This window comes from Gambusia affinis, linkage group LG14 (assembly GCF_019740435.1).
Source record: "Gambusia affinis linkage group LG14, SWU_Gaff_1.0, whole genome shotgun sequence".
Classification (NCBI taxonomy): Eukaryota; Metazoa; Chordata; class Actinopteri; order Cyprinodontiformes; family Poeciliidae; genus Gambusia; species Gambusia affinis.
The window spans coordinates 26,761,571-26,773,759 of record NC_057881.1 but is presented as its reverse complement, the minus strand read 5'-3'; the positions used below and the strand labels follow the sequence as shown (position 1 = coordinate 26,773,759).

At 40.0% G+C, this 12,189-nt stretch overlaps 1 protein-coding gene across 5 annotated transcripts in view; it reads right to left on the bottom strand.

Annotated features, from left to right (window-relative positions):
• stx12 (syntaxin 12) overlaps nt 1-12,189 on the bottom strand; it is a 38,839-nt gene that overhangs the window by 7,580 nt on the left and 19,070 nt on the right. For all 5 annotated transcript variants that reach the window (XM_044139159.1, XM_044139155.1, XM_044139154.1 and 2 more), the window contains one exon: nt 4,985-5,084. In XM_044139159.1, the coding sequence (XP_043995094.1) occupies nt 4,985-5,084 (100 nt within the window). The remainder of the gene's footprint in view (nt 1-4,984; nt 5,085-12,189) is intronic.

Genomic DNA, 12,189 nt, shown 5'->3' with positions numbered 1-12,189 from the left:
ATATTTTATTTATAAAATGTAATTACAAAATGTATTTCTGACATTATGTCATTAAATGACAAAAATACATTTAAATGGGGGTGTGCTGTGGTGGCGCAGGGTGTTAGCAGCCCCACGTTTGGTGGCCTTAGCCCTCGACGCGGACGTTGCGGGTTTGACTCCCGGTCCCGATGACCTTTGCCGCATGTCTTTCCCCCACTCCTCGCCCTCTTTCCTGCCTACTGTCACAAAAATACGAGCCAAAAACTCTTTGGAGAAAAAAGAAGAAATACATTTAATTATTTCTAAACCTTTATTCTGAAATAAAGGCTCTATTGGCCTTTATTTAATAGTAGAAGACAGGATAGTGGGTTATGAGAGAAGGGACTCAAACCCAGGACGTTTTGCTGCAAGACAACAGTGCTCCCAGCTGAGCCACTGTGCAACCATTTTGTTCACTAAATTAATGTCTTATTCACATCTAAAGAGAATTTAGAGCCCAATTTACCAAACAGTCATGATTTTAGACTGTGGCAGGAAGCCGGAGCGCCCGGAGAGAAACCTGCAAACAGGAAACAGCGATTAACAATTTTCTCATCAGAGATATTTTCCTCAACCAAATTAGAAATTTCTAGCTCCTCTCCGAAAGCACCTTTATTGCTTTCAACAGGAAGGGCTAGAGAAACCGTCACATTAAATCCGTTTACCTGGTCTTTCTCTTCTTTCTTTCCTTCTCATAAAGATAAATGAAGCCCTTTCTGAACATGTGGCTGTCTGCAGTGAAGACTTGTTCATCAACAGCCTTCAGTGTTTGCTGTTCATGAATTATGTAGGTGCCATTCAAATTTTACTTTGTAGATACGTCCGAGCTCTCTTCAGAAGTGAAGACAGCACGTCAATACAAATTACGGTTTGTCTACAACTTGTCTCTAAGTGCATCTCAGTTTTTGATTTTTCGTAAAATTAGAGTGTAACTGACGCTCTGCTAGAGTGAGATGGAGTGCCATTTTGACCCCTAGACATTTTTTTAACTCGTCCTCACGCCCACAAATATTGTCCTATTGGTATTAAAGTTGGTCATAACATTGATAAGCATGCCTGCTCCTGTAAAATATTTTCGAAATGTATCTAGGGCTTACGGATTTCTGCCAAGGTGCTTCACAGTGAAGTCATGCAACAGGATAAGCTCACGCTCTCAGCCATTGATTTCCATACATTTTTGAAAAAATTCTGAGCTCAGTGCACACCATCTTTCTCTCATCACTGCTATTACTGTGAGTGAGGTGCAGATATGAATCGCCGTACTATCGGAGATGACAAATAGCCCTCTCATACGCTTCAAACGGTTTTCGAATACGTATCACAGTTCCCGAACAGGAAGGAGTTGCTCGGACTGCTTTATTTAGTGAAACTGGCTGGCTCAAACAGATAGAATTCTGTAACCCAATCACTGTTACACATGGGATTAGTTTGGCCCTTAAACGAAGCCCAAAACAGCTTATTGAAAATTTCAAAATAAAACCCTGGACATTTTTTTCCATCAAGTAAGTGCTGTTTTGGGCCTTATGTGACTGGTTTAATCAAACCACTGCTACACATTAGTTTACTGTGGCAATTTAATATGAAGCTTACTGAAAATTTCAAAATAAAAGCCTCAATATTCCTCTCAGGCAGGCTGCATTATCTTTTTCTCTCAGGTTAGGGTACTGCCTTGCTAACATTAGTATTAGCCTTTTACCTAAAATAAGCTATTAGCTATTTTTCTTACTTGTTAGCCATGTTTAGTATACTGAATGGAGTAAGTCAATTACAGACAACATGCTAGTAATGCCCCACATGCTACTGACAGCATTCACGCTAACATTAGCATTTTGGCTAATTTTAGCTTGTGCATTAATTTTAATATACTGAATGGTGCAAGTCCATGTTAGTCAACATTTTTATGATTCTCCACATGCTACTTTGTAATTTATTAACTAAGGTTAGGATGATGCTAATTTTTAGCATCAGAACGCTGAGTCCAACCTGAATGATTTACATTAGTGGACAAAGAAATTTGTGCGGCTTTTCCTTGCTCTCGGGGACCCCTGGTGGCCGCGATAGGTACCACACACTTCGCAGGTAACATGAGCTGCTGAGCAATGTGCAGAGTGCATCCAAATGTCCAAACCTCCAGTCAGAAGTTAAGTAAGCAAAAAAGGACTTATCCTTCAGGGAGGGAGAAAAGAAAGAGGAAGAATAAAAAAAAGCCAAGATAAAGGTTTTAATGTGCCTTGGTAATGTAATGTAAAAGATTTGTAAAGCTACAGCTTGATAGTGACCTGGAACGGTCCAGTTCAACAGCCAAACATTTATGCTAGGGTCTTTGTGTTTGTGTGAAGCTCAGTTTTAACTTGAAATGAATTGATTCTCCTGCTTGGCTCTGCAAGCAGGAGCACCAACCAACCAGAATTTCTGAGTTATTTTTGGCTTCAAATTTCAAAACGGCATATTTGATAAGGTTTGATAACAATAATTAAAACTTGTCAATGTTTGACATTGTCTAGCAAAATGTTTTTACGTCAGGCTACATAGCTGCTACATCAAAGAACTGCTCTGCCGTAGTTGGGGATTCGTTGTTTGCTGCTGAGCATAATCATTTTGTGGCTAAAACAAACATTATTTTTACATCTTCTAAGTTATGTGAAAATCATTTGAAGACTTAGGATCAGTTTAATACCAATCCACATTCTCAGGAGAGAAAGACTCACCTGGTATAAATTATATTTTTAGCAACTGGAGTAACGTTCAAGAGAAATATATTTAATCAAAGAATGTCATGAATATGTGTGTAGAGCTGCACCAATTTCAGTTTTCTGGCCAATCCCTGGTTACCGATCTTTAAAAAGCCTAACCTGCCCATTTTGATTTTTTTTTTGTCTGAAATTTCACTAAATACAGCAAGAAAGTCACTGAGTTGGCAACAGTGGGGTGAAAATTGTTAACTGTAAATGTTCAGATATGACCTGGTGGGCCGGTTTGTCAGTCAAACCTCTCACTGTAGAGCAGAAGAGGACAGAGACGGATTTTTAAACCTTTGCTGATGAAGATAAGATTAATGGATAAGATGGGCTTCACATGTAAGTATCAGCAGATCATGATCTCCCAAAATTAAGGAAATCAGCGCCCAGAAATCAACTGATCGATAAATCAGTTGGCCAATAAATGTATGTATCCTATTATACATATATATAATGTAAACTGCACTGCCAGAGATACAATAAGTTTATAGCAGGTGTGTGAATGATCTAATGATGAGACTGCTGATTGCAGCCAGTCCACATTGTTAGCAGAACTAGAGGGCCCCAAAACCAAATTTCGATTAGGGTAGCATGGAGGCTTGGGCTGGATCTGATTATTATCACAACCACAGTGTCAGCCCAGAAGTCTCAGTACTGGAGACTCTGAGACTTATTCCAACTTGTCTTCTGGCACCGGGCGTTGTTTCATGTTGATTAGGTTATGGAGGTAAACAAAACAATTTGAAAAATATAAGAGTCAGATATTCGACTTCTTGTTCTCAGAGGGTACACTGTAAAAAATGAACATAGGGGGTTATCAGATTAACAAAAGAATATCATGTACTTTTAACTAAATAATTTCATGTTTCAAACAAAAACGTGATACAATCATGTTGGATAAACAAAAAAATTCAACAACTTCACGTTTATGAAATTTAATCATGTTGAGATAACATGATTCATTATAGTCAGACTGATATTGTGCTGAAGCCGAGTGAGATCACAGGATATCATGCGAGTTCACGCGAGACACTTGTTTTTGTCTCAACTTGAATAACGTATTCAAGTTGCGATAACGTGATTCAATTTAGTCAGATTTATTTCCCTCCAAAGAGGATCTAGCGAGATCAGTGGATCACGAGAGATTATGAGACATAACTGTTTTGTGCCTGGGAAAACTTCAAAGCGGTTTTAGTTACACGTTAAACTATAGATATTTGTTTTTCTCTGCAGGTCACTATTGGCATTTAATAACTGCACTGAAACAGTTCTTAAATTTCTTTCAGCATTTAAGAACTGTAAAAATAAGTCTTATTTTAAAAAAAACACTTTTTTAAAGAAAAGTCTTTGAATTAACGTAATTAAATCATGGAAAGGATTTTCACACGATTAAATAGCTTTCTTTCAGCATGAAGCATGTTTGGTGAGTTAGCTTAATTTTTATGAGTTGGATTAACTTAATAAGTAGTGTGAACATATCACTGTAACATAAGTTGGTTTCTCCAGCGTGCTGTGGTGGTGCAGGGGTTTAGCACACTGCACGTTTGGAGGCCTTAGTCCTCGACGCAGATGTTGCTGGTTCGACTCCCAGTCCCAGCGATCTTTGTTGCATGTTCTCACCCTGTCTGCCTACTGTCTCAAAAAAATATGAGCCACTAGAGCCGCAAAAACTCTTCCAAGAAAAAAAAGGAAAAAAAAAAAAAAGTTGGTTTCAATTAAATTTACATTAATCTTAGTAAAGTAAATTATTTGGTCCGAAGTGTTGCAAATTAGTTGGGCTGGCTCTTTTAAATTACATTGGGTCCAACTATAGTAAATGAGTTGAATCAACCTTAATAGATTAAATTGAGCCAACACATTTGCTTTAAATTGGAATAACCATAATATATTAAGTTGTCAACACGTTTGATTTAAACCAACACTTAATAGAATAACCATAATAACATAAGTTGAGCCAACACAATTGCTTTACATTGGAATAACCTTAATAAATTAAGTTGACCTAACACATTTACTTTAAATAGGAGTAACAGAATTACATGGTGCTGAAATAAAGCAAAGTAATCAGGTGGAAAACCTTTCCATGATTTTTTTAAGTTCATCCAAAGAGGTATTTTTTCAGTGTAAGCCTTAGGTGATATCAGCATTTTCCAACTGAGTTTTTCCAAATTAAATCAGCTTTAAAGACGAGTTTGATGAATTAACAAATACACATTGACACTCACTTGTTCTGAGGGAGATGATGCCAAAGGGACCGAGCCCAACTCTTTAAGATGCCTGTTGGTTTCTTTAGCAAGCTGGTTGGTATAGTGCTGAATTTGCTGCCTGTAAAAAGAGGAACAGTTTCAGTAAACTGAGCTTTAGACTTCACTTCTTAATGCACAATTAATATTACCTTTTCTATGCACATGGAAAGGTATGAAGGCTGAGTATTGCTCAGTGCTGGTCAAATTAAAGAAACAACGCAGAGTCAGGAGAAGGCTGCCTAAAAACTGTCATGCTGGCTGCATCAAACGGAAAGGGCCAGGGGCAGACAACACAACAGACACAACAGACCGATTTGGACATAGAACTATTGCTCTCCAGAAATGAAGGGGCTATTTCCCATATAATCCACACTCCTGTGTATATTTTCTTTTGAAATCTCTTGATATCTTTTCCTTTATGAAGGAAGTCCACTCTCAGAATATATTTGAACTTCTCTCTTTTATTTCAGCACAGCTCACAGTTCTTAAATCCTGTTGTTTTCTGTGTACTTCTAAATCTGCTACTTATTGGCATATTTTGTGGTCTGTTACTGCCTAGGTCTGTCACAATAAACAATAAATCGATTAATCACGTACTTATTCTTATTTACACAAACCACCATTCAATCTCACCAAGATTATGCTTCCATGAAAAAGATAATTTACTGTGGAAATTGTGCAATATATGTTCAATTAGCATTTTCAAAGCAAAATTATTATGTGCTCCCAAAGGTTAAGGTTTCAGACTTAAAAATGTGATTTCTAGGTCTGATTTCAACGATCTGCTGCTGGCACCTGGCAGGGGTGCTACGGCCTAGCAGCACAGGGTGCCAGACCAGCCACACAGAGATACATTCACTGTCCAGCGCTTAGCCACACTTAGCAAACCTTATGGTTGTAACCAAGTGAGGCAAAGATTGTAGCGTGAGTTTAGCTTTTCTTCTCTGCAATCCCAAAGGGTAGTCTAATCAGTTTCAGTCTGTATACATATGACTGGCGACAGTCACACATAAGCATGGGTGTAAGCTGCAGCGTGTGCGTGGAATCCAGGGGTGGACAATCATGGTCCTGGAGGGCCGGTGTCCTGCAACTCTTAGATGTCTCCCTGGTCCAACATACTTGAATCCAACAGCTAAATTATCTCCTAAGTGCAGTCAGGTTCTCCAAAGTCCTGCTAATGACCTCATTATTTGACTCAGTTGTGTTGAAGTAGAGATACATCTAAAAGTTGCAGGAGACCGGCCCTCGAGGCCTGGAGTTGTCCATCCCTGGAGTAAACCAGTAAAAGAGATCAAGGAAAACACAGAACCAATAAAAATGTATAAATATGAAAGTTCATACAATATGAGTATTATGCATTATCATGTTTGTACAATATAACTATCACTTTATAACGCGATAGCGCTCAAATTGTTTTCCTTCGTGATAGCAATACACTTCCGTAGTAAATAAATACATTTTCAATGAGTTTTTTTCACCAAAGAGTTAAGGATATACAAATACGTTTTCACTGAGGCTCTTTAAATGTGTATATATTAGAAATTTTAAATTTACAAAATAGACCAGGGCGTATTTGCTTATTGCGAGGGAACACAACAACTAAGAGGAAATGCAATACTTTTGCAAGGAAACGCAAAAGAAAACTGTTTTCTTTCTTTCTTTTTTTTTTTATAAATTCATTCATATTCAATCTGACACAGAAGCTGCGGCATATGTCACAGAATCAGTGATGGATGGATGTATTTGTTTTTGAGGTGTTTTCTTTTTTTTGCTTTTTATTGGTTCACAATAAAATAAAATTTAGCACCCGTGCCAGTATGGCTGCAACATGTGTCAAGACGCTGCAACCCATGGCACCTAAGGCAGCTGTCACCAGAAGTGCTGTAGCAGCTGTTGGCATATGCCATGTCAAGAAAATCCGAGATCATCCCACTTCCCCATGCTGGAGATTTTAGTTTAACAGTAAAAATAAATAAAGTTTTCTTTAAAATGAATCACTCAAGTGAAATCTAGACCCAACATTAGACTTAGATGTCAATAAAATCAATTTGGTTGTGTGTGTTGTTTCTGTCTCCTGCAAACTTTGCTTTAATTCTACTTTTTTCTATTTAATCATAAGAAATCATAGTCAAGACAGAGAGAAAGTCATAAAACAGGAAAAGCAGGTTTCCTGGAAAAAGAGGAAATAAGTTTCCAGCCTGCAGATTTATAAAAATAGTTCAGACTATTACTTAGCATGAAAGTTTTAAAGAAAGAAATCTAAACATTGTGAGTAATTGGATAAGATTCAAAGTAAAATACTTATATTAATATTGGTTTGCTTGTAATAATACTTACACTTACATTTGCATTAGTGGGTACTCTTACAAGTAAAACAAGTAACTGTAACTTTGATATTAAATAATAAGAATCATGGATTATTCTTGGTTTCTTTACAGAAAACATTTGTAATAACTCACATTAAGATTATAATAAGAGTAACTGATAAATTATGGTTATCATAACATTATAAATGAATGATAAATCAGAGAAGCTAAAGAAGTTATAAATGTGATTTTTACTCTGAACTTGAAATGGTGTAAAAGGTGTAACTGCAATTAAAGATCACTGATGTGTTGGAGGTGGATGGTAGGTGAAAGGTTAAGGGGAAAAGGGGAACTAACAGGAGAGCAGAGATGGTCAACGCCTTATTTGGAAATAGGTTGTTAAGCAACCTAAGATATTAGCACAGACATCAGGACACAATCTCTCTAAGACAGTGATGGATATGAGATCATCTGTCCAAGCAGTCAGCCAATGAAATAAGCACAGCAACAGTGCTAGCCAATGCAAATGAACCAAAATCAAATAATCTATGGTTGCTGAAATGCAATGAATTGATGTTCTATGTGAGGAAAGGTTAGGGTGTGGGTGAATGGCAAGGTGTGGGTGTCACTCGGAATCTGACTTCTCGGAAAAAGGGGTCGTGTCCTACATGACCGGGTTGATGTGATCCAGGTCACAAGTGTCACAAGTGCATTAGTGTCACAAGTGCATTAGTTCGCAATCGGGTTGATGTGACCAAGGCACAAGTGTCACAGGTGCATTATTTCGCAATCTTCAACAGTCACCAGAGGTCTGAGTTGATGGTTGGGGCCTGGTTGCGTACTCGAGCAAATGCACACAATGCTCTTGCTCTCTCTCTCTGTGGTACACTCCCATGGAGAGGGAGAAAAGTATAAAACCATGAGACCAAGGTGATAGGATGTTCTTCGTCCCCGGCGCTGAGACTCGACACAAGGGCAGCAAGAAGACCAGCAGAGGACCACACCCTGGAACCAAGGAAAGCGAGGAGCACCGAGGAGCGCCTCACGCCGGACAAGAGGGCGAGATCCACCGACCCACTGCCTTGGTTCCTCATTAGATTTCAACACTCTGCGCTCGACCCAACGATCTCAAAATTCATCGCAACAGACTTGGGGTTTTGAACAAAGATCACAGGAGTGATAGAGAGCTGTGCGATTGGATGTAACGGACAGTTCACTTTGCTTCAACACCAAGGAGGATATATGGTTCAAGAATAAAGACTCTGACCAAGGACTACAAGGACTTCTGTTGCCAAGATCCAATTCCACCGATGGGTATGAGTTGTGCCGCACCCCAAAGCCTTATTTGATAGATAAGATGACAGTGTAGGGAGGTTGTTAGGTAAGGGTTAAATTGATATAAATTTTATTCATCTTCTTTGTACGGTGTAATCTCAAGTAAATTCGTATGCCTGTCATTTTCCCTGCTAAAGCTTGCTTAATAAATACATATATTTTAAAATTCTGATTAGGTTGTGGACATTGAAATTAATTAAGTCATTTGAATCACAGTTCTTCTATTTATAGTAAAACCAGTATACATGATTCCAGTAATGTGGTGGCTTCGGACTTTCCTTTGGTGAGTGTAAATAATGACCCTGGGACTTAAATCTTAGTCACTAAATAATATCTAGCCGTTTCCAAGTGCTCGTTATGACAGAAAGGGAACTACCGTTAACAGAAGTGGTTATTGAAGCTATGCAGCTGTGAGGGCTACTCAGTTGATTGTTTCTTAACTGAAAAGGGTCATAATTTCTGGATAGGAGGTAGTTAGAGCTAGACAAGTCCCTTTCGCCACCGGTTTAAACAGATTATCTCTTATAGATCTTGTTCAGGGTAAGACCCAGGTCTTAGAGATTTTCCGGACCTGTTAGACAGAGAACTGGTCAGTAGTCAGCCCGAGGAGTTGTGAGGAGAGGGCGGGGCTGGCTATTGCGTAATAACAAACAGCCAGTATGAGGTCGCAACAGCCGGGTAGCACATTACCTGGCAGCCCATGGCACATGTGGCACCTTACGGCAGCTGTCACCGGAAATGCCACAGTAGCTGCCAGTGCCAAGATTTGAGCTCGCCCTGCTGACTTGCAAATACTTGAAGGCACAATACAGGAGCTATTCAGTCAAAATGACAACTGAACATGATTCGACCAGGTTTATTTGAAAAAAATAAATCTATTCAAGTTTGACAATTTTTGGTGATGTGAGAGGACCATTGATTAACTGATAAATAACAAATTTTGCTGTCAGTTCTTTAAGTGTTTTTTTAATTCAATTTATTGTCCATCCAGTTTATATTAAAATCTCCCAAAATGATTACTTCACTGTTATATTTAAATCCTATAAACAATTATTTTAAGTTATTATGAAAAGTTGAGCTGCAACATGATGGAGGATTGTACACTACCACAATATTAAAATTCATATGAGGTGAAAGACAGACATTTATACATACACCTTCGATTGATATATGCTCATTTATAAATATCTCATTGACGTTAGATATGTTTTTTATATAAATTAACACTCGGCCTACAACTCCAGATACATCAATCATATTAGTTGGAATATTATCAGTTAGCCAAATTTCACTTAAACATAAAAAAAATCCAAGTTAGATCCAATTAACAATGTTCTTATTTCCTCACATTTGGGTATGAGAATTCTTTATTTAAATACAATAGAATAGAATTCAATTTTATTGTCATTGCACTGTCACAAGTACAAGCAACAAAATGTAGTTTGCATCCATCCAGAAGGGCTATACAGGATATAAACATTTATTTACAGGTGTACAAGACTAAATATAAATATAAAAATGGGAGCTATATGCACAGATTATACAGAATATACCAGAATGTTAGGAAATGGATTATATATGTATTAGTAGGTTTATAATACCAGATAAATAATGGCAGATAAGATTTACAGATTGCATGTGTGTGTGAGGAAAACAGTCCGTGATGTGCGTGCGTGCGTGTGCGTGTGTGTGTGTGAGGATAGTCCATGTGTTATTGTTGTATGAGAGGATAGGGGAGTACAGTCCTTATAGTTTATGTTTTATGTCAGGAGACGTTCAAAAGCGTAACAGCTGTGGGAAAGAAGCTGTTCCGGTGCCTGGTGGTTCTGGTCCGTAGGCTTCTGTAACGCCTCCCAGAGGGCAGGAGGGAAATCAGTGTGTGTGCTAGGTGAGTGAAGTCCTTTGTGATTTTCCCGGCCCTTTTCATACACGTTTCCTGTAGATGTCCTTGATGGCAGGGAGCGGTGCCCTAGTCGGTGCCCTAGTGATATACTGGGCAGTTTTCACCACCCTTTGCAGTGCCTTCCGGTCGGAGACAGAGCAGTTCCTGTACCAAGCTGTAATACAGTTGGTGAGGATGCTGTCAATGGTGCAGCGGTAGAAGTTCATGAGGATCTCTAAGGACAGGTGGTTCTTCCTCAGGGTCCTCATGAAGAAGAGGCGCTGATGCGCCTTCTTGATGAGTTTGGAGCAACTGGTCATCCAAGTCAGGTCCTCGGAGATGTGGACTCCCCAGGAACTTGAAGACCATCACTGGCCTGGGGAAGAAAAGCACCTCTGTGGAGGCAGATCTGGACAGGGCAAATCAGTTCAACCGCTTCTACAATAGGTTTAATGGCCCTACCAGAGCTTCAATGGGCGTGGTCTGTCCATCACCCACGGACACCGCTTGCTCAAGGGCCCAATTCACAGCCCAAGCTCTAGCTTCAAGGGACATGCTCTGTTCAGCGCCCACGGACACTGCTTGCCTAATGGCGCAATCCACACCTTCACTTTCACTTTCTAAGCATCAAGTATCCCCACCAGATGTACCCCTCCCTCACAGGATCACTGGAAACCACACATGGACTCATACCCCTTTCCCCTCCTCCCCCCCACAAGGTAACCAAGACCACAGTAACCCCCTACCCCCACTCATCCCACCTGTTTCTCTCCCTACCATCACAGTAGATCAAGTGACAGAGGAGCTGCAGAAGCTATATCCCAGGAAGGCAGCCGGGCCTGACGGATTGTGTCCAAGACTGCTCAAGGTTTGTGCCACTGAACTGGGGAAGCCACTGGAGTACATCTTCAATTGGAGTCTCAGGCTTGGGAGAGTTCCAACAATGTGGAAGACATCTTGTCTCATCCCTGTCCCCAAGAAACCACACCCAATTGAGCTGAATGACTACAGGCCAGTCGCTCTCACATCACATTTGATGAAGACTATGGAGAGACTGGTTCTGGGGATACTGAAGCAACAGGTGCGCCATGCACTAGACCCATTACAGTTTGCATATCAGGAAAAGGTGGGTGTCGACGATGCCATCTCATACCTCTTGCACAGGACACATTCTCATCTGGACAGGGGGAAAAGTGCTGTGAGAATCATGTTTTTTGACTTCTCTAGTGCTTTTAACACCATCCAACCTTCCAGATTGAGTAACAAGCTCCTGCAGATGGGGGTGGATGCTCACCTGGTATCCTGGATTGCAGACTATCTGACGGAGCGGCCACAGTTTGTCAGACTGAAGGACTGCCTTTCTGACACTGTTATCAGCAGCACCAGAGCGCCACAGGGAACAGTGTTTTCCCCTGTCCTGTTCACCCTGTACACATCTGACTTCTGCTACAACACGGAGTCATGCCACATGCAGAAGTTCTCAGATGACACTGCAATTGTGGGGTGTGTCAGGGATGAGAAGGAGGAGGAATACAGGAACCTGGTGGAGGACTTTGTGCAACTCAACACAACCAAGACCAAGGAGATGATGGTGGACTTCAGGAGATCCAAGTCTGCCCTGCTGCCAGTCACCATCGAGGGGGTTAAGGTGGAGGTGGTGA